At 44.1% G+C, this 23,565-nt stretch overlaps 1 protein-coding gene across 1 annotated transcript in view; it reads right to left on the bottom strand.

Moving 5' to 3' along the window:
- Positions 1 to 23,565, bottom strand: part of Ccdc38 (coiled-coil domain containing 38) — a 41,072-nt gene that overhangs the window by 12,957 nt on the left and 4,550 nt on the right. The window contains exons 3-10 of the mRNA XM_051139785.1: positions 22,930 to 23,092; positions 17,901 to 17,965; positions 11,748 to 11,911; positions 11,558 to 11,638; positions 8,629 to 8,780; positions 6,699 to 6,779; positions 4,706 to 4,763; positions 1,542 to 1,614 (exon numbers count right to left, since the gene is read on the bottom strand). Of these exons, the coding sequence (XP_050995742.1) occupies positions 1,542 to 1,614; positions 4,706 to 4,763; positions 6,699 to 6,779; positions 8,629 to 8,780; positions 11,558 to 11,638; positions 11,748 to 11,911; positions 17,901 to 17,965; positions 22,930 to 23,092 (837 nt within the window). The remainder of the gene's footprint in view (positions 1 to 1,541; positions 1,615 to 4,705; positions 4,764 to 6,698; positions 6,780 to 8,628; positions 8,781 to 11,557; positions 11,639 to 11,747; positions 11,912 to 17,900; positions 17,966 to 22,929; positions 23,093 to 23,565) is intronic.

Here is a 23,565-nt window from a genome sequence, read left to right as displayed (position 1 = left end):
TGGATGAGCACAGCGCTTCAAGTTTGCAAGAGGAAACCGACGTTGAATGTGCTACGCTAACAGGGTGTGTATGGTCAACACTGCTGCATTGTACACTGAACGTGTTAAGGTAGAAAACTGTCTGAGCACGGTTTTAAAAGCAGGATGATTAGGTAAGGTATGGCCTGTGTGTAATAACGGGTGGTGTTTGGTGGGGTTATTTCTTTTAAAAATTACTTCCAAGCCTCTGTGGTTGCCTTTAGACTGAGCGCAGTCAGTTTTGCAGCGATATCGGGGTCCTTTGCGAGAGGACTAACTGTGGTTCTGCGACCCGAGAAAAATGAAATGAAATCCTAGGCTGGCTCAGCGGCTAAAGCGCTCTCTGCGCAAGGATGGGGCTCAGAGTGTGAAGGCTGGGTGAGCGTGGCAGCTGACCACAAGCCCTCCCAACCCTCCATAATCCCAGTGGCTAGGAGACAGAGTTAGGGGGTTCCTAGAGCAAGCTGGCTAGCTAGGGAGCCAAAGTCAGTGAGCTCAAGATTCAGTAAATAAAGTGCTATTAAGGCATGCCTATAGTGTCAACTCTGGCCTCCACACGCACAGGCACAGACATACACACATACACATACACACATACACAAACACATACACACACACATACACACACACATACACACACGTACACAAACACATACACAAACACACACACATACACACATACACAAACACATACACACACATACACAAACACATACACACACATACACACACGTACACAAACACATACACAAACACATACACACACACATACACACACATACACACACATATAGACACACATACACACACATACACACATACACACACATACACAAACACATACACACACATACACACACGTACACAAACACATACACACATATACACACACATATACACACACATACACACACACATATACACACACACACACACACACATACACATTAATTTTTATAGGATGGCTATAGATTATATATCTGCTCCAAATAGTTTTGTTTGTTTGGGGGTTTTTGCTTCTTTTTGTTTTGAGATAGGGGCTCACTATGGACTTCAGGCTGGCCTGAGACTCACTATGTAGGTCAAGCTGGCCTTGAATTTTTTTTATTGCTGTTGTTGTTGCCTTGGTTTTGTTTTATTGAGTCCGGTGTCTCCTGTAGGCTAGGCCAGCTTCCCGCTTGCGGTACATCTGAGCGTGACGTGGCGCCTCAGGCCTCCCGACTGCTTCCCAAGCGCTGGGATTACAGGCCTGCTCTGCCATACCCAGCTGCTTGGCCTGAAATCTGTGGCTCTCCTGCCCCACCCTCAAAAGGGCCGACATATTATCTTCTTACTATATTCTTAGGGGTTTTTTTTATAGTTGGCTTGATGACAGATATTGGTGCTAGACACGATTGAAGAACAGTATCAAATCATATTTCCTTCAGGAAAACTTGTGATATGTGTGGAATAAGATAGTTCAGAAGAAGCTGATGACCATGTAGAACACAAACAAGTAGAGTCAAGAAACACAGTATGGTTACCAGATCATAGTCAAGTATCTCGTCCTCTATAAAGTACTCCAAACTGTCCTCTGAGGCCATGCGTTCAGGCTGACTGTGAGAGAGAAAAGCAAAAAGAAAATCATTTCTGAGTCATTTTCTTTTTTCTTTTTTGTTTATTTAGGTAATTTATTCAGATTGCATCTCAATTGTTTATCCCCTCACTTGTATCTTCCTGTTCCCCCTCCCTCCCTCTTTCATCCTATTCCACTCCCCTAGGTCTGTGACAGAAGGGGACCTCCTCCCCTCACTATAAGATCACAGCCTATCAGGTCTCTTCCTGGTAGCCTGCTTAATCTTCCTTTGAGTGTCACCAGGTCTCCCCACCAAGGGGAAGTGGTCAGATAGGGGGCACCAGAGTTCATGTCCGAGTCAGTCCCTAACTATCACAGTTCTTTTTTATTTAACTTATTTAATTTTTATTTATGTGTACAAGTGTTTTGTCTGCATGGATGTCAGTGTATCGTATGCATGCCTGGTATCCACGGAAGCCAGAGGAGGGGGTTGGATCCCCTGAGATGGGAGTTACAGGAAGTTGTGGGCCAACATATGGATGCTGGGAATCAAACCCAGGTCCCCTGCAAGGGCAGCCAGTGCTCTAACCACTGAGGAACCTCATCAGCCCCTATTGCAGAGTTCTTTTCATTTGACTGCCTATCATTATCATTTTAGGGGACTGCTCACCCACCATTCCACAACTGTGCAAAAGAAAATAACATTCAGTCGCAGACAGAGTCACACACATGCAGTGAAACCACACAGAAGCACCAAGCCCTCCAGGGCGGATTTGGGGGTGGGACATTGAAAAATTAACGTGCTTTCTCTAAAGAAATAGGACTGCCTACGCCATGTCTATTCTGTCAGTATCAAAGTGGGTCAACACTAGCGCTCACTCAAGACTGACCACAATGTTCTGACCACAATGTTTTTCAGTTACCTGTCTCCTTAAGAGAAGATGTGGGTTTTTTTTGTAACAGTTTCTAATCATTGGAGGAAGTATCAGCTAGGTGGGTGATAAGACACAACCTTAAAGAGCAAGAGTGTTGGACTATGAAGTGGGTCACTGGTAAAGGCATTTGCCACCAAGCCTGATCATCTGAGCTTGAGCCTCCGAATACATGGTGGAAGGAGAGAACTGATTCGTGTCCTCCTATGACCTCCAAATGCATGCGCGCGTGCGCGCACACACGCGCACACAAGTACACACACAGGGTTGGGGGAGTAGGTTAAAAAGTAATGTATATCTTAGAAATTGGTTCTGGAAAAATCCTTTATAAAAGAGAAATTGAAGTTGATTAGAATTTTAATACATCAGAACTAAGGAGAGAGGGGGGTAGCTGTTGATAGAGGGCTGTCGTGGAGAGAAAAGTAAGTAAGTAAAAGTGTAAGGAGGGGAGAGAGGTGCACGTCTGTCAGAAGAGTGAGCATAAGGAATAGTTGATGAGGACTAGAGACAGCTCAGCAGTCAAGCGCACTCACAGCTCTTTCAGAGGACCCGAGTTCGGCTCCCAGCACCCACTCCAGGCAGCTCACAACTGCCTGTAACTCCAGCTTCCAGTGATCTGCTGCCTTCTTCTGACCTCCATGGGCACTGAAGACACAGAGTGTGTGCGTGCACACACACACACACACACACACACACACACACACACACACACACACAGTGGATCAAAGGCTGAGGCACTGCTAGCAGGACTGCAAAACGGTACAGACACTGTGGAAACAAACTGACACCGTTGCCCCGCCCACTCTTGCATTCTAGACATTCATTCGGAGAAATAAGAACAGTATGCTGTCAGGGAGAACTGAGATCGCAGGTAGCCCTGCAGCTGAGGAACGGCTTTGATCTTTGGCAAAAATCTGCGAGTCCGCAGTCTTCTGATCAGCCTGGCGCTGCTCGGTAATCTGACAAATGGGATGTATCCTCACAAACTGGTGTTCTAAGTTGCTGACAACCTAATTAAACAGCTTCATACCTTAAAAAAGAACAGTATGCTGTATGAGGAGCTAAAGAGATGGCTCAGTGGTTAGGGCGCCCGTGCTTTTGCAGAGCACCCACATAGTAGCTCACAACTGTCTCTAACTCCAGTTCCAGGGGAGACCCAGTGCCTTCTTCCACCCTTGGGGAGCAGTGCATGCACATGGGGGCAAATACATGAATGCAGGCCAAACACCCATATTATGTGTAAATATATATATATATATATATATATATATATATATTTACAATATATATACAATACATATACAAATATATATATTGGTTTTTTTCAAGACAGGGTTTCTCTGTGTAGCCTTGGATGGCCTGGACTCACTTTGTAGACCAGGCTGGCCTCGAACTTACAGAGATCCGCTTGCCTCTGCCTCCTGGCTGCTGGGATTAGTAAAATATTTTTTTAATTGAACAAATATACTTGCAGTGGCTTTATTCATTATATCCCCAAACTATAAACCAGGTAGACACCTTTCAGTAGGTGACCATTCAAGTACACAACATTCTGACCACAGGGGCTTCACTGCTCAACAAGAGACCCAACTACTCCTGGTCTAACACTGTTGGATCTCCTGGGAATTATTTTTAGAACCCGGATTACATGCTGCATGATTTTACTTGAATCACATTCTTCCCAGGGGAAAAGGGAGGTGGGCATGGCTATAAAAGGACAAAAGGATCTAGTGGTGACATTTTGCACTTGGTTGGGCCTAGGTTGAGATCTTGGCTGTGGCACTGCACTATGGTTTGGCATGGGATTCCTGTTGCAGGAAATTGGGCCAAGAGTTAAAGGGGACCTATCAGTACTGTTTCTTATAACTGCATGTGAAACAAAATAAATAAATAAAAATACTTTATGGTCTTATTGCCATAGGTAAATGAGGGCTGAATCTGCAGGTGCAGAATAGCTAGCTAGACGAGACCCAAGGATCTGGGATCTGGTGGTTTCAGTGCCTGGGGGCAGTAGGTCTTCATCAAAGAGAGTAGAGTTCTGGGACACCTTGGTAGTGCACAGACTTGGCCACCACTGACTCTGCTGTGTGTGACAACAGGCTTGGAGACAAGGTCTCTATGCTGAAGGAAGGCTAAAAAGAGCTGTTTCCTAAAGAGCCATTCCCAGTTCTCATCAGAGTTCATTAAGTTTGGACCATACTTGAAAGTAGATGACTTCCTCGTGTCTGTGCCCAAAGCAGGTCTTTTCTGTCCTCTTCCTGTTCAAATGCCCAGGTGAGGTCCATGCCATTGGTAATGGGAGAAGAAAAGAAAAACACCATTAGGGATGAGCCTTGTTGCTTGTTGTGTGGTCCTATATGCCTGTTCTTTTTTTTTTTTTAACCCGATTTTATTATCCAAATACTGATCATATGAAAAATGGAGCCCTTTCACTCTACTGAAACTAGATTGCACACATAGGTGTCCAACTGAAAACACAGCTGCCGAGTGGGACTTGACTACTGAAAATTACAAATGAGGGACAAAAATGATGAGGTGTGAGTGATGCTTCTGATTTTCCTATATTAACAATATCTATTTCTAATAAGGGTGTTTAAAAGGGTTAAGGGATTAAACAAAGGTGATGCCCACTTCCATTCTTTCATTTTCTTTTTCAAGACAGGATTTCTCTGTGGAGCCCTGGCTGCCCTGGAACTCACTTTGTACACCAGGCTGGCCTCAAACTCAGAGAAACCTGCCTCCCTCTGCCTCTGGAGTGCTGGAATTAAAGGCGTGTGCCATCATGCCCGGCCGGCTACCATTCTTAACAGCACATGGAGAGACCTACCCTCCAGCTGGGGACCTTTTTGTACTTAACTTCCCTGAATCTGTGTGTTTATCACCTGAAACTAACAACTGGGCCAATGTTGGCCCTGAGAGTCTCCATCCACCTGCCCAGGTCATACCAACCCTTTTATGGCTCCCTACTATTTTTCCTATTCTACTTTGAATCCACAGTGAGCCTCACTCTTGCCACCTTCTACCTGGTAGGCTCCTACTCCTTCTTTAAAACCCAGCCCCACTGTGGCCTGGCCTACACAGAGGTAGAGGTCACGTGCTGGGCTTTTTCCAAAGAGCCCTCACTGCCTAACCCTACTCTGTCACTTTCTTCATTGCATTGTATAATGCTTTGGTGAAGAAGCGTCTTCTGTTTGTCTTTGTGCACCCCAAGTTTTTAAAAGTGTCTGAAATGCATTGTATACCTTTAATAAATATGAATTCAATGAGGGAAAGAGGAGGGGAGGGGGGAAAGGGGTGGAGTAGCTCATACAATATGGTCTTTGCTTTTAGAATAGTAAGTATCTGAGCACATGCCACTGAAACTATTTCTAAGAGGTGCTATCTAATTTGAGTAACACACTCGACATTTTAGAAGATGCTATTGATATTCACCCTTCTTCCTTCCATGCCTACCCATTACCACAGATTCCCCAACGGGCAAAGTAATATGTGGTGTGTAGGCTCCAACTGCCTCATAAGTATGAAAAGAAAACCATCCACTTTTAATTAGCTGGCTGCGTGCACAGGCATGGGGCTCAGATATCATGGTCACTTCTGGGCAGGCAAATCTCGCTGCTTTTGTCCCCAGTACACTTGTTGCTCGGTGGCAAGATGAAGTGAGGAAAAGGGTCCCGAGGGTCAACCTGTACTGGGGAAATCACAAACTCAGATGACCACTAGGTGGTGCCAGGCACAGGAAGAAGGGAGGACTGGTGGGAACTAGGCTCACCTAACAGGGAAAACTGTCCCATGAGAAACATCCTTAAAGCTAGGACTTCCTTCAGGTCTGGTGGTTTTCAAGGGAAGATAGATTCGGATATTTTCATGGCATCTGATGGGGTTTAAGTGTTGATTTCCAAGTCAAACAATGCTGAACTACTGGACTCAAATCTCTGATAGGCCGTGGTGACTGGTGACAGAGAGTGCTCATGGTTGACGATGGTAAATGGGGAGGCTTCTCTAGGGGGCCATTTAGGATGAGATTCTTGTCCACTTGGACAAGATAACATATCATATCACAAAGAACAGAACACCTGACTCCCTGGGATCAGGAGGGATGTGGGCATCACCCTCTATTTCCCATCAGAGCTTCCTTGTAAGCACACCAGAGTTCGGAAGCTCCAGTCAGCGCAGTCATAGGCTTTGCCTCTCACCTTGGCTCCCCTTCCTTCCACTCCGCTCTTCCGAAGTCTTCTCTAAGTCCATGATGTTCTCTCTTCTACCTAGCGAGAATTCTAAAGATGGGAAGTGAAAGGGTGAGGGGAGCATTTGTCGGAGAAAGAAGTGTGAAGGCAAATTACTGTCAAGCTTCCAAGGATGGAGACATAGCAAGGAGAGCCTGTGACCTACAATCCTACTCTGCAATGGTGAGAGCTGCTCCCTGACACAGGGAGAAGAGGTGAGAACAGACTATTCATGGCCTGGGGATTACCATTTTCAACACCAGTCCATCGTAGCTCCTGAAATCCCACTGTAGCTATTGATACTGGGTTTTGAGTATCCACCATTTAGATGAGAGTCTAGGATGACTAAATCTGAAACTGTCATATGGAAACACATTGATGCTCTCCTCTCTCTCTCTCTCTCTCTCTCTCTCTCTCTCTCTCTCTCTCTCCCTCATCAACATCATTTAATGAGCTTTGCTCACTTGCCATTACTGATGTCCCTAACAGCCAACTCCTTGCAAGATGAATTTTCCCTAATTTTTGGTTTGGTTTGGTTTGGTTTTTTTGTGAGACAGGGTTTCTATGTTACACAGAGGCCTGGCTGTCCTGGACTGTCTTTGGAGACCAGGCTGGCCTCAAGCTCACAGCGATCTGCTTGCCTCTGCCTCCCGAGTGCTGGGATTAAAGACGTGTGCCACCGTGCCCGGCTCTCCCTGATTTTTAGTTTGTAGGGAATCCTGGAAATGCTCCAGGCATTAGCTGAGAATCTCGGCGCTCATCATATGGCTTTCCTCCTCTCCCATGGATAACTTTTCTATGTGCTTGGTGACCAGTGTCTATGCATCCAAAGTTTCAGAATTTTCTTCAAGGAGGAAGTGGGCGTGGTCCTAGCTATTCCAATGTTGCCGGGAATAAATTCTTCTGTTTTGGTGTGGCTCTACTTGGATCATATGTGAAATGTTTATGTAATGGGCTCTAGCTCCGCTCCATAACGGACACCCTAAGGCCAGTACAGCACTGTTCTAACTATTGAGGCTGCGTGGTTAAATATTTAAGCACATATTTGCATATGAAATTATAATATATTTAAATGATATTTAAAGTAGTATTAGTGACCCACCCACGCCCATTACCTTCTTAAGCTAAAAGCATTTGTCTATCTGTGTGAGCCTCAGGACTGTGGTACAAAGTCCTCTCTGCTCTGATACTCAACTCCCTGAAAATTCCTTGGTAGCAGTATTTTATTGTAATTCCACCAATCACACACATTTATTTCAAGAAAATTGGTAACTTTACAGTATCAACTCTTCTATCTGAAAACATTATGCATTTTTCTATTTGTCAAACCGCTCCCCTAGGTTATACACAGCAAAGTTTTTTTTTCCTGGCTTCAAAGTATTTGTGCAGTCTCCAATGAATAAAATTAGTTTATTAAGCTAGTATATTAGGTTAACAAAGTATAATTGACTTTATAACCATTGATCCTTCTATAAAGGCCTTTAATGATACTAAATAGTTTTTGAGATACCATTATATCATCTAGAGGTAATGTACTTTCCATTTATCAATGTGTTTATTTTTCTTGGTTTATATCTGAAACTAACCTCACTTTCCAGATTAATAATATATGATAACAAAGACAGGAAGAGGGCTGCAGAGATGACTCAGTGATTAAGGGCACTGGCTACGCTTCCAGTGGATTTGGGCTCAATTCCCAGCACCCATAGGGCAGCTCGCAACGGCCTGTGACTCCAGTTCCAGGGGATCTGACACCCTCACACAGACATACAGGCAAAACACCAATGCACATACAATTAAAAAACATTCTGACTCCTGAAATAAATAACAAACATTGAGTGAGCACAACGCTCTAGCATCGGGAGTATTTGCTCAGCTTGAATTACGACCCGTGACTTACTTTCTATGATTCTTGGGAGGATGGGGTTGCTTTTTGATGCCTGGGCTCTTTTTTCTGATTGCTGCACTTGCCAATGTTTCGGAGACAACTTCAACAGGAAAAATCCATATTTCATGTACTCTTTTAGAAGGAACTCGGTTTTTGCTATTTCACTTCAAAAGAAATGAGGACGTGGTTACCCAGCATTCCGTCCATCCTTTGTTTGCACAACAGCACACTTAACAAACTTGCAAACACAGCCACAAAATATCCACCTCTGAAGGATACAAGAAAGAAACCCAGAGGCTGGTAGTTCAGTAAAACAGATTTGAAAAAAAATCTCTTGTGTGCTGTATGGGTTCTTCACCTGTCAATAAACAGCTGATTGGCCTTTAGCTGAGGCGGAAACTATGAGAAAGGAGTTCCGGTAGAGAGAGTGTGTGCTAGCATGAAGTGAAGCATGTTGGGAATTCGCCCCAGGGCACTGAAGATAGACTTCATGAAACCTGAGCAGAGGTAACCAGCCAGGTGGAAGAAATTAGACTAGAACAAATGGGATGTTAGTTTTGAGCAAGTCAGGGAATGAGCCAGAGTGCATGGCCTGGGCATTTATTCATAAATAGAATGTTTCAGAGTCGTTATTATTGGGAACAAGGGCATGGATGGAAACCACAGGTTATAGAAACCCCCCTACTTCACAGGCCCAGTGACATGCACATATATGGATAGAATGGCCTGGTGGCAGACTTACTCTGCTGGCTTATTTCTATCAGAGACATTAGGCTTACGGAGAAATCGGAAGGTGAAAAAGACGGTAGGTGTGTGAGGGGAAGAAAGGGGACTACCATTTCACAAAGGCCTGATGTGTGTGAGCAGTGTGCCGAAGGCCAAGGGTGCATAATTGTGCACTCAGTACAGCATTTAAAAAATGGGTGCCGGGCGTGGTGGCTCACGCCTTTAATCCCAGCACTCGGGAGGCAGAGGCAGGTGGATCGCTATGAGTTCAAGGCCAGCCTGGTCTACAAAGCAAGTCCAGGACGGCCAAGGCTAACACGGGGAGATCCTGTCTCAAAAAAAAAAAAAAAAAAAAAAGGTATCCTCGGGTCTGGGGAGATGGATCAGAGAGTAAGAACGCGTACCGCTCCTGCAGAGCTTCCTAGTGCCTATGTTCAGTGGCTCACAACCACCAGGGAGATCCAATGCCTCTAGCCTCAGCAGGCATGTGCACTACTGCACACGTCCACCACACTCATAATTAACAATAGATCTTAGAACCACAGAAGTGTCTGTACCCCTCCCTCTTTTGGAAGGAGAAATGAGTGGCTTGCATCCATCCGGTAGCGGCAGACGTTAGATGACTGCCCATGGTCTCACCAACAACGCACAGAGACTCGAGCCAAGTGTTTCCCCAGCTTCCTGTTGGTTTATCCCAAACATGTTTCAAACAGACCCATTAGCAAAGCTGGAAACAGAACAGGAAGGCCCAAGCCAGACTTCCTCATTCAGAACCTCATTAGTGCCCTTATCACTGTTACGTCATCTCTAAAGCTCAGCCTCGGTCCTTTATCTGTCAGAGCCCTTCCTTCAGCACGGTATGAGTGGTCTTCAAGGGTCAGTGTCCTTGTGTTCAGTACTTGGGAGGCGGTGGAAGTCACAAAGATCAAGAGGCAAACGATTGCAAGAGGATTCCATCCTCAAGCCAGAAGAGGAAGAGGCTCCCCACAAGCATCCACCCTTCTAGAATGGAGACACATAAGCAATAAGCAAGGTCTCTGACAAGGCTGTATAGAGGTGTCACCAAGTGGACACTACGCAGCACATAGTAATGAATACAAGCACCATGGCCACTGCTCTGGTTCCACAAGTCTGTAAAGGGACAAGTTCATCTAAATTAGTGGCTCTCAACCTGTGGGCCGTGACTTCTTTGGGGCTTGCAGATCAGATCTCCTGCATATCCGATTACAATTCATAAAAGTAACAAAATTGCAGTTATTGGCATAGCAACAAAATACTTTTGTGGTTTCGGGAGTGGGGGGGTCACCACAACATGAGGAACTATACTAAAGGGTTGCAGCCTTAGGGAGGGTGAGAACCCCTGCTCTGTGGTCCTGGCTGTGCACCCCTGTAATCTCAGCTGGTTGGGAAACTGAGGAGAGATGTTTAAGGTTTAAGCTACAGAGCGACTTCAAGCCCAGCCTGGGCAATATAGCGAAACACTATCTAGAAATTTAAAAAAAAAAAAAAATGCTGGGGAATTTTATTATAGGGGAAGTGAGGATTCGCCCTTAGACTTTTAAATAGAAGAGGCATATTTTGGATTATGAACTTAGTGAGATGGGACGGTTTCTTGGACAGTGGTCGCAAGAGCCTTTTATACATTGAAAGTTATTCACTGATTTTCCTTGAACATAGAAGGAACATGCAGATGTGAAAAGGGGGAGATTGACAACATAAGAATATGAACCCCACCCCTATTGGTGTGGATTTTCTCAGATATTAACTTTAACAGCAAACTGATACTCTAATAACAAACTTGAAAAAAAAACAAAAAACGAAAACAACCAAACAAAAAACGGCCAATGATGAATGTAAGGAGATCACCAAATACATCCCAGTTGAGATGCTTAAATGTCGGAGTGAAGGCTGTCCTATAATGAATAAAAAGAAGGAGGCACATGGGAAGGAAAAAACTTATTGACTCCTGACATTTCTTGGCTTCTTTTCAATGATCTCCCCTCCTTCTGCATCCACAAGTCAGAGGGCCTTTCCAGAGAGAGAGGCTTATGTTCCCATATCTAGGCAAGCACAGTCCTTGCTAGACAGATTTTGCAATTTAAAACCTTCCATACTAAGGCACCAGCTGCTAGAGTTATTCCTACTTGGCTTTGCTGGGCAGGACAGGTCCAAATGGGGCGTGGGGATTGGCTGAGTCCGGACAGCACGCCCTCACCTCTTTATTGATTGCACTTCTATGCTTGCTTTCTTGAGCTCTGTTGTCATTTGAAGTTTGTTTATTGTTTCTTGTGCTGCCCTAAAATAAAAGAACATGAATCTATTAGTTAGTTTGTTTGTTTCTCAAAGAAACAAAACAAGCAAGCATAGAATGGGGGGAAAGTTGTGGCCAGCATAGAGACACTAACATTTTAAGAGCATCTACAGATCTCTGGTCGTTTTCTCGAAGGAACTCCTCAAAGGATAATGCATCATCTTGGAGCTTTTTCTCAGCTTTTCGGAGTTGCCTCTCTTTCATTCTTATGAGTTTTTCAAACCTTTTAATTGCGTTTTTCTTGGTTGACACGGCGTACTGGGAACATTGAAAACAAAGCGTGGGTCAAGAACATTCCATCACGTTGTTAAAGGTATGTTTCAGCAGCATCTGCGTAGAGGTCAGTGAGTGAGTCCTGCAGCAAGGGATCGCTTGTGTCAGAAGTAATAATAGTGTGCACAGAGCTGGGTCTTTAGCTCATGAGGTCGCTTTGGGGCCAGCCAGGAGAGAAGTTAAGCCTTCTCACTAGCTTTCATGAAGAGATTTTGTGTTCTAAAATGGCTGCTCCCTACCAGTCAAAAACAAAACAAAATAAAACAAACAAACAAAAACCAACAACAACAAAAAACTCTTCAAAGAATAGGCTCATCTGTTACCCATGATGCATGCCCATTTTCTGGACATGGGAAAACCAGGTTGTCTGTAGTTACCAGACCTTCCATCTTCTCTAATAGAAGAAATCAGTTTCAACTCTGGACACAATGATGGATTTCTCCAAGCTGGTCTGAGTGTGTGGGTTATATAACCAAACCCAGAGAGATCTGTTGAGGTTCTCAGGGGTGCTTTTGACAACTATCTTTTTTTTTTTTTAGTACAGCATATGAGCTATGAGACCATGTGGATTCGTTTCTCCCCCTCTCCCCTGTGTGTGTGTATGTGTATATCATAGGAAGCTTCTACAGTAGCAAGGCTCTATATGACTTCCTGTAAAGGCCTTCAGTGTTAATGCCCCAACTGGACATCCCATGCTAGAAAATAAAGTCCCAGTGCCAGGAATGCAGTCCTCTTTCTGAGTTGTTCATCAGTGGAGTTCCACTGACCCCCCCTCCCCCGCAAACACTATGGACCATTGTTATTGCTCTTGGTTACCCTCCAGAACTTGACCATAAGACCCTGTGTTGGCCAGTTTTTTGTCAACTTGGAACAAACTAGATTCATCAGAGAAAAGCTCAACTGAAACAAACACACAAACAAACAAACAAAAAACCTCCATAAGATTGGCGTATGGGCTAGTCTGTGAAACATTTTATTGATTAATAGTTGATGTGGGAGGGCCCAGCTGACTGTGGGTGGTGCCACCCCTAGTAGGCGGTCCAGCAAACCATGGGGAGCAAGCAAGGAAGCAGCACTCCTCCATGGCTTTTACTTCAGTTCCTGCCTCCAGGTTCCTGCCCTGCTTGAATTCCCAACCTAGCTTCCCCCCAGTTCTCAGTGATGAACGGTTACCTGCAACTATGAGATGGAATAAACCCTGTCCTTTCTTTTGGTCATGGGATCTTATAATATCAATAGAAGCCTAACTGAGACACCACACGTTGAGTCGTAGAACATGAAGAAATCAAGCTGATGCTGGCCTGGAAGCCTCGTCCTGGCAGGATGACTTTCATAGTGCTGCAAAGTGCTGTGCCTACTACTGGCAGAGAGAAGGAATCATTGTCCTCATCCAGCTGTGAACTCTATGGACTACAATAGAGACTGGCCTGGCAAGACATGCTCACCTGTGCAACAGTGGCATGATTATAATTTGAGTAACTAACCACTTTCTGATTGGACCTAAAGCCTGCTCCACAGGGTAGAACTCACACCTGGCCTTGTTAAGAATTTGTGGCTAGATAGGCCATAGGCCTTAGGGGAGAACTTAAGGCAGCTATTCTGTTAAGTGGACACAGTATTAAAACAACTCTTATCTTAGTTAGAGTTACTGTTGCTGTGATGAAACACCATGACAAAAAAGCAACTTACAATTTATCATCAAAAGCAGTGGAGACAGGAACTCAAGCAAGGCAGGAACCTGGAGGCAGGAGCTGATGCAGAGGCCACGGAGGAGCACTGCCTACTGGCCTGCTCAGACTGATTTCTTATAGAACCCAGGACTACTAGCCCAAGATGGTCCTGTCCCCTTGCTGGCTGAGGCCTTGGGTGAGTTCATCGGGACAGCGCTGGAGAGCTCACCCTGGCAATGTGGGTACAGGAAAGCTGGCAGGCTGACCAACTCAGCCATGCCACCCAGGCCTAGATCCAGGGCTCTGAGTTGGCCCTCCCCAACGTCTATCCCATCTATGAACTGCTGGAGTGTGTGAATGAGCCAGTCCTGCAGAACCAAAGCCGCAGGATCTCCATGACACAGGGCAACAGCAAGTTATCCGAGAGGAGTCCCAGTGAGGATCCAGTGTTGATAGTGTAACAGAAGCCAGAGGCCTCAAGTCACACCGATAACTCATTGCAGTGAACATTTGCAAGCAAAGATGTGTGGACAAAACTGCATACTGTGTGACACGCTGCAGCTTCCACGATGAGGTTTTTGTTTTACATTTTAATTTTTGTTCTATTTTTTTATTTTCCTTTGTGAGGGGAGGTTGTGAGGGTGGAGGGTAGAGATGAATGGATGGGGGGATGAGTCGAATTGAAGTGCATAATGTTAACATCACCAAAAATCAAATTAAAAAGTTTAAAAATGTATTAATTTTTAATTAAAGAAATAGAAAGAAAGAAAGAAAGAGAGAGAGAAAGAAGGAAAGAAAGAATGAAAGAGGGTAGGTAAGGAGACAAAGGTTGGGATGAGTTAGGCTGTGTGTGAAATTATCAAAGTACATTGTATAAAATTCCCAAAGGATAATTAATAATAATAATAATAATAATAATAATAATAATAATAATAATAATAATTTGGATATAGACAGTGCTTTTTCTACATTGGTTGGGATGATCATATGGCTTTTTACTTCTAGTCTGTTGGTATGTATTGTTCTTATCCATTTTCAAATGCTAAGCTGCCTTCACATGCTTAGAGTAAGCCCGATTAGCCATAACGGATTATCCTTTTTGTGTGTATTTGATTTGTTAATTTTTGCTTGGAATGGTTGCTCTAGCTTTCTTCTTCCTTAAAAATTTATTTTATTTAGTTAATTAGTTGCTATAGTGCGTCTCTCCACTATCATCAGTTGGGCAGGAACGCGAGGAGGTCAGAGGACAACTTGTAGCAGTCAGTTCTCTCCTTCCGCCATGCTGGTCTCAGATACCGAACTGAGGTCATCAAGCCTGGAGCCTTGACCCACTAAGCCATCTCACGGCGCCTGTGCTTTCTTTTCTTCTAAAGCCTGTTTGATACTCAGAGATCAGGGCAGCATTCTTGGTGAGTGTCGGGAAGTGTTCCTGCTTCTTCCTCAATTTTTATTTAGCAGGATATGTAAAATTAGAATGCTTACCTCTTCTTAACATGTCTGTGAATGAATTTCTTAAAATTAACCGGGGAGCCGGGTGTGGTGGTGCACCCAGCACTCAGGGAGGCAAAGGCAGGTAGGTCACTGAGAGTTCGAGGTCAGCCTGGTCTACAAAGGGAGTCCAAAACAGCCAAGGCTACACAGAGGAAACCCAATCTTGAAAATCCAAAACCAAACCAAACAACAACAACAACAACAAACAAACAAACAAAACAAGAAGCAAAAATTAAAAAAAATTTAACCAGTGAATGTGGATTTTTCTTTCTTCAGGCTACAAGTTCAATTTTCATAGTGACACAGAGCTACTTATCTTCTTGGATAAGCTTTGATCATTTTTAACTTTCCAGATTTCTGTTCCATCCATGCCCAGTGACTGGGATGAAGTCATTTACAGTATTAAACTCACACTACGTTGACATTTACATCTTAAATGAGAATTTCACATCCCACAAAATTCTTAAAAAGGAAGGTGGCGGTGGGGAACAGAGGAAAAAAAAGGGGGGGGAGCGGGGAGTGAAAGAAACAAAGCAAGGTGCTAGGAGACCATTTTAGTTTTGGAAATTATTACGTTAATCAAATTGCAAGATTTGAGGGACTCATCCGAAGTTTGCCGTCACTGCTGACACCGCTGGAAAATTTAATGAGCCCCTCAAATAGCTTCAGGTTTCTGGGTCTCACAAAACTCCTGGGTACAGTTTATTACAAGGGAAGGAGACGTTAAAGTCAGCCAGAAGAGCCGCATGAGGCAGGGCTTAGAACCGTGGTGCCCAACTTTCCCAATGCTGTGACCCTTTCATACAATTTCTCACATTGTGGTGAACCCCCCTCCCGACCCCCAAACCATAAAATTATTTTTGCTGCTACTTCAAAACTATAAATTTGCTACTGTTATGAATCATTATATGAGTCTCTGATATGCAGTCCCCAAAGGGGGCGTGACCCACAGGTTGAGAACCACTGGTTTAGCGGCATTGCAGATGCAGAGCTGTGGCTCCTTCTTCATGGAGTTGGCTCGTGAGTCCGTCCCTGCATCTGTAACCACAAACACACAGTACAGCCAACCATGGAGTCAGCTGAGCTTTGCTGGCCAGTTTCCAGCAAAGCTTTATTCCCTGGGCATAGTTAATTGACGCACCTGTCTTCAGTCCCCAGACCCTCTTGGCATGACCCTAAACTCGAAGTTGTTGGTTTTTCTGACATGGCCATCCTATGACTGGTAGGCGTGGCCAGCCTGATCTTAAAGATGTCTCTGTGAGGTGTGATGCAGGTGACCTTCTAGAAGACAAGGCCAGAGCCAGATGTTGTTTGGACAAGGTCAGTTTGGTTTTGGTTTTGGTTTTTTCCAGCTACAGTTGGGGTGATAGATTGTCTTCATTGTATCATTTGGGGGCATGTTATCAACCTCCTTGGGGGATTGAAAAAAAATACCAGAGCAGAGGATGGTGTACACTTTCTCCAAACACGTTCAAATCCCAGAGAATCTGCCAAGACCTGTATCCTAGCCAAGGCATTAGTTACATCAGAAAGGCTTCATTGTGAAGGCCAAAGTCACACCCAGGAACTAATATTAGCAGGCATAGGCATGGGGCTCTAGTCACAACTGTCTGGTGTAGTTTATGTGAGCTCGTCCCTGCTGGTTGCCACTGGCCTCAGAGGAAGTTCTTAACTTTGGCCTGCATTCCAAACTGTGAGCTATGAAAGTAGAAAAGATCAAATGCATTTTTATTTATTCACTGCATGCTAGACCTTAACAGAAACAGAATATCTTTAAATGTTTAGGGATTACAACAGAGATGCAAACAACAGCCAACTGACTCTTTTTTGTGACTATTCTCTCACTGTTGTGTGCACAATGTCTCTGCCACATCTATGGTAAATTGATATGCATATAAAGATAATAATGTGTGACATATGCCCTGGGTCCTAGTTCAACGTTACTGAAGATAACATAAAGCCCTCTGTTATTTTATAAGATACTTTAACATCTTCCCTGGTTGGCTATACTATGTGTTTATTATTACAGACACCGGAATGTACCACAGTCTGACTCCATGATAAGGGAGCCCCAGAAGCTTTGTTCCGGAGTGCTTCTAAACCCCGCCTCATGGGGCTGTTTTGGCTGGCTTTAATATTTCCCTTTTTTGTAACAAGCCCATTTCTCTCTGGTCTAGGTGGGTATAGAGAGAGCTGGAAGATTCCAGAATGTTCTGATTCCCACCATAGTCAATCAGAATGTCAGGAAAATCACAATGAAAGTAGGCTTCTCAAAAGTTATTGAGGTGTGAGGGCCAGAATTAGGGGAGCAAGGGAGGCAGGGAAAGGGAGAAAGGAGAGAGAGAGAGAGAGAGAGAGAGAGAGAGAGAGAGAGAGAGAGAGATCTTATGGCCCAACATTCTCTTAAAAAGAAAAAAAGAAAACAAAACCAAAAGCCAAACTACTACTTTCTGGGCAACAAGTAAAGATTACTTGAATGTAAGTTCTAAGGGAGAAAGCTTTGTAATGGTTTGGCACATAATAAATACTCAATAAAATATTGTTCAAGTGAGTAAACACAGGAACGAGCCTCTCAGTTTAGACAATAGATTTGGGGCACGTAATGGAAAATGGGAGAAAGAAGTTACTTTTAGCAGGGCGTGGTGGTGCACACCTTTAATCCCAGCACTTGGGAGGCAGAGACAGGCAGATCACTGTGAGTTCAAGGCCAGCCTGGTCTACAAAGTGAGTCTAGGACAGCCGAGGCTACACAGAGAAACCCTGTCTTGAAGAAAAACAAACAAACAACAACAAAAAGAAGTTACTTTTAATACCTCAAGTAGAAATCTGTCTCTCTGGTCATTAATAAACTGGTGGATGCTCTTCTTTCTGTCTGCACCTGGAGGGAACATTGAAACAGACATAAGTTTTAGTCAAGCAGCGGCGGGCCTGTGCTCTACTGGGAAGCTCATGTCTCCCCCATGGAGGCTAGGAGCGATGTAAGTGCTCGCCCTCTCTGTGCCTCAGTTTCCTCGTCTGTGGGAAGATTGTTCTCCCACCTTCAGCTCATCAGCTTCCAAGAAGCTTCAAGAGCCCTTAGCTGCAGCCTCTACAATGTCCTACACCAGACCCAGAGGGGAGAGCAGGAAGTCTTATTAGTGACTGAGAATTTAACCTCTGGATCGCAAGCCATTGAAATTCTAATGCAGCCTATTGTGAAAGCCTAAGGTAGCACCCCTTATTTCCCAATGGTGTAGGGAAAAGGAAATGAGGTCACAGTAGCTTCTCAGTAACAATTAGCTACTGTTTTTCAAACAATACACTTGAAATGAGTCATCTCGTTTTATGATCAATCAGACAAGCAGCAGTGTTTATTATAACCAATAACAATATGCATTGGGAGGTAACCACAGAGTCAGGCAGGCCTTGACTTGAATTCTGCATTTGCTTAGAAATTTGGGGTGACTCAGTGTCACTGGCCAAATGCCAAGAGGTGGCAAGAACATCCTAGCATTTTGTTGCATATCAAATATAACACACCCAAGTGGTTATCACTTAGAAACAGCTATGTTTTTAATACTTTAAAAATCCCACACACTGGAAATCACTAAGATTTATAACAGTACAGCCCAAAGTTCAGCTACTTCAACATGGTTGATATTTGATAGGTCTTGCCCATTGATATCTCTCCTTAACTTTTCCTCTACTAGAATATTGTACAGAAAAATAAACATCTTGGAGTAGTTCGTCTGTACGTGCTATAGTGTATAACTCTACCAGAGACCTAAAAAAGCAATGTTCCTGCCATCCTTGACCCCCAACAAACAATTACTTAACATCATCTCATATCTGACCTAGGCTGCATTTTCCAGTTGTCTTACAAACATTGACCTTGTCAGGGGTAGTGGTGGCACATACCTTGGGAGGCAGAGACAGGAAGATTGCTCTGAGTTTGAGGCCAGCCTGATCTACAGAGCAAGTTCAGAGACAGCCAGGGCTACACAAAGAAACCTTGTCTTGAACAAAACAAAACAACACACCAAGCCCCTAAGACCCTCATGACAAACAACAACAACAAAAATCATATTGATCCTGAAATTTATAATCTAAAGTCAGACCATCTTGGTCTGTGAGTCCTTCTAGAGACTCATCTTTTTATATCCCAGCCACACCCAACTTTCTGCCACTCTGTCTCCACAACCTTCACCATTCATCCATTCAGAAAACCAAGCCAATTTTCCTGTAGGATCTCCCACAGACTATATTACATCCTGAGAATGCTGTTTCACATGACCCTCAATTCCTCATCCTTACTTCATTAGATTCAAATTTAATTTATTCTTCCCCCACCCTCCAGTGTGTATGTGCACGTGGGTTGTATATGTGTGCACTTGTGTGTGTGTGTGTGTGCAAGTGTGTGTGCTCACTGGCACCTGTGTGTTGTCTGGGGGGTGGGAAGTGTGCATGCTCCAACCCAGCTGAAAACCAGTTTCAATGTCCATAACGCATTTTTGGACTGCCCATGCTTCAAATATTAATTCAAGCTACTTAGCGTGGCCCTGGCTGCCTGAATTGGCAAGATTCTCTCCTTTTAATCTTCTCCTTTTAATAAGACTCATTGTAATGGTGGCTCTGGCAGCTGGCAGAAAGGTTTTTCAGCAATGCATGGTTAAACCCTTCCCAAATAGCTCCACCAGGGATCGGTGTTTTGAGGCACACTAAGAGATATCTGAGCAGACAAAGCCTGCAACAGAGCCTATTCGGAGTTGATGATGTGTTTTGTTTTTGGTATTGTTTTTTTCTGGGCAGGGATTCTCTGTATAGACCTGGCTGTCCTGGAGCTTGCTCTGTAGACCAGGCTGGCCTTGAACTCAGAGATCCACCAGCTTCCGTCTCCCGAGTGCTGGAATTAAAGGTGTGTGACACCACTGCCTGGCTCTTTTTTTGTTTGTTTGTTTTGTTTTGTTTTGTTTTTGATAGGATCTCTGGTAACCGCTGCTGACCTCAAACTTGATCTAGGGTGGAGGATGGCCTTGAACCCCGATTCCCCTGCCTTGACTTCCTGAGTTCTGGCATGGTAGGAGCGCATCACCACCTCTGGTTTAGAGGTGTTGCCTTTAAATGCAAAGACAAAGCCTGCCTGTCATTATTTAGACAATGAGCAGATGTAAGTAAACTGCTCTGCCGGCAGCACTTAGGCCTCTGCATATTTCTTCTGATGGTGACCTAGGCGCTCACCACCCGTGCAAACACAGGTACACAAGAATCCAGGCTCCCTAGTGGGGCCACTGGCTTGTTTCATTCCCATATAGACTTTTTTTTTTTCTTATCAGAATTCATACAGAGTCTGTAAGGTTATGGAAAATTATTTCACTCAGATAAGTCCCTGATAGGAGATGCAATCAGAGGGAGCTGTCTTTAAGGTGAAAAATCCATATGGCTTGTCTGGTGCAATCTGCCACATTGTTTACAGAGCCTCCGATGGTACATAAAAGTTCTCCCCTTTCCTTTTGAGGAGGCTGCCCTGTGGCGTTCACTTTTAAGAAGCCAGCACTGTCCTGTTCCACAGCAATGACATAGAGGAGAGCTGGGTCCCCCTGCAAAGCTGTGATTTCTAGTGATCGGAAGACTGTTGGGGTGGTAAGGATCACCACGGTCAGGTCTTTGGTAACGACCTGTAGAGATGTCACCTGTCACTTTAAATATTCTTGATGGCCCAAGACTCAACAACGCACAAGATGGAGCCCAGGTACCTGCTGTAGGCACACCCTCACGGTTGCCTGCTGAATACTGTTGTTCAGTCAGATATCCACCTACAGGATGGTCTAAATCAATTAATGTGGCTGGCTTGCTTCTTCTTTTTTAAAGATGCTTTGGGGACCTGAAAAGTTGACTTAGCAATTACGAGCACTTGTTGCTTTTTCAGGAGATCCAGGTTCGAACCCCTGCCTGGCAGCTCACAATCAACTGTCAACTTCAGTTCCCAAGGGATCTGACACACCCTTACATATATGATTGCAAAATGCTCATAAACACAAAACAATAAAACAAATAAGCCTAAAGGATTTTTAAAAAAGATTTATTTACTCTTAATTTATGTGTAAAGTATTTTTCCCCTGCCTGTATAATCTCCGAACCACACATATGCCTGGTTCCAGAAGGCGCAAGAAGACAGTGTCTGATCTTTTAGAACTGGAGTTACAGGTAGTTACAAGCCTCCATGTGGATGTTAAGGACAGACCCTGGGTCCTCAGGAAGAACACAAGTGCCCTTACCTGCTGACTATATAGCCAGCTCCTCTTTTTTTCTTCAGATCTATTCATTTATTTTTATGTATATGGATATTTTGCCTACATTCATGTACATGCACTACATGCTTGCCTGGTACCTGAGGAGGTCAGAGGAAGGCATTACATCCCTTCAGACTGGAGAGACAACTGGTGGTGAGCCACTAATGTGCATGCTGGGAACTGAACGCCAGTCCTCAGCAAGAGTCTTGCCAAACCCTCTTGACTGCTAAGCCATCTCTCCAGCCTCAGGGCTCACTTTCTCTATAGGAGAACCCAAAGACCCTTTTCTCAGCCAGCCATTCTGGCCTTTTTAACTGCAGAGTTTTGTTTTTGTTTTTGTTTTGTTTTGTTTTTTCGTTTGTAGGTGCTTCTTGATCTGTGACGCCTGGGAAATACTTATGACATCTCTGATAACCAGGTCCTTAAACCAGGCCTGTTCTTGTAATGACAGGCAAGTTTACAGAACCCCATCAGCTTCCTGATGCTACATGTCTGAGTCATGTTGTTTGGACCCCCCCCCCAAGCTCCTCCATCCTTAGGAAATGTCGCTATTTGCACACCTCAAATAGTCCAGGTGCCTAGGGCTACTGCCTTCCTATTATTTGCCTTTGTCAATATCAACACTGTTACTTTGGCACTAACTTCCTTCCTTCCCAAAAGCAGAAGTAATGATCTTTTTGGGAAATTGTATTCTGACTTCAGCTTCTTTCTTCTGGCTCTCAAGCTTACTGCAAAGATCGTACCCGCCATATTCTAACCGGCCCCAGAACTTAGCATAAATGACATCATGTCAAAGGCACCGTTCTGACCTTAAGACCCAGCAAGCAGGTCCCAACACTTGCCAAGATGGCAGCGAAGACCTAGTCCATAGTTCTAGGAAAGGCCACAAATAAAAAATCGCCAAACATACTAACCTTGCTTTTTGGCGTCTGTACTTCTTGCTAACTGAAGTGTAGTAACCAAGATGAATTTTGTTGTTGTTTTTGTTGTTTTCTTTTTACGTAAAAGACAAATGACTATGAGGTTTGGGACTGTATGATTTAGGCAAGTTCCCCAAGCATCCACTAGCCAGCAATAAAGCCTTTCCTCTGGCTTTGAGAATGTCTGTGTTGGCTGGGCAATGACTGCACACGCCTTTAATCCCAACAGGAGTAGAGGCAGGCAGATCCCTGAGTTCAAGGCCAGCCTGGTCTACAGAGTGAGTTCCAGGATAGCCAGGGTTATACAAGAAAAACAAAACAAAACAAAAAAGAAGTATTTATGCTGTGGTCCCTGGTGGACTTATCTTACAACAGTAGAGCAGCATTGACCCTGTCTCTCTTACCATCAGAAAACCTCCAAAGCTCTGGTGAACAGCAAATATCCAAAGCAACATCTGGGGCTGGAGAGATGGCTTAGTGGTTAAGAGCACTAGCTGCCCTTCCAGATGACCCAGGTTCAATTCTCAGCACTGTAACTCCTGTTCCAGGGCATCTGACTCCTTCATACATGCAGGCAAAACACCAATGTCCATAAAATAAAAATAAATTATTTTTTAAAAAAAAGAAAAAGACTAAGAGAAACATTGACTTACCTTCTGTCAGTCTGAGAATCAGAGTAGGGTCTAGGCCCAGATTGTCGTAAGAGCCACCACCGCCTTCATAAAGAGCCAGCTGGCCGAGGTGTGAGCGACTCTTCATTCGGGATGAGAATGTTGACTTTTGGTAGACTTTCATGCTGCGGCTCATGATTCTTTCCTGTCCAAGGTGCAAAAGCATAAACAGAATATTAATGCACCAAATTAACATATTGTTACAATAGTGCTCATATGTAAATAGCAAGGACCTTTGACCTTATGCAGCTCTGCAGCTCACCCGGGAGGCATGTGCCCGGCATCCATTTCCTTCTCATGGAGACAAGGAAGAATGTAGTCTGAAGGTTGAGCCTTTAATAAAACTATCTCAGTAACAGAGACAGGAAAATATCTATCCAGGTAAAATCTAGGGAAAACATGAAAATTCCAAAGGTTTTAGCTTTCTGGAACTGAAAACTTAAGGGGTGGGGCACAGGAAACCCAGACTTTGGATTTCTTTCACCTTCGCTCAGTTTAGCCTTTTATTAAGCTCAACAAAGGAACACAACGGCTGTAGAAAATTCACCTCAGATGAATATGCTGCAGTGTTTCTAGCTGTTCTAGTCACTCTACCTAGTGCTAGGGAGAGTCTAATCA

This window comes from Acomys russatus, chromosome 31, assembly GCF_903995435.1.
Source record: "Acomys russatus chromosome 31, mAcoRus1.1, whole genome shotgun sequence".
Lineage (NCBI taxonomy): Eukaryota > Metazoa > Chordata > Mammalia > Rodentia > Muridae > Acomys > Acomys russatus.
Note: the sequence above shows the minus strand (reverse complement) of the source record. Positions and strands in the feature narration are given on the sequence as shown.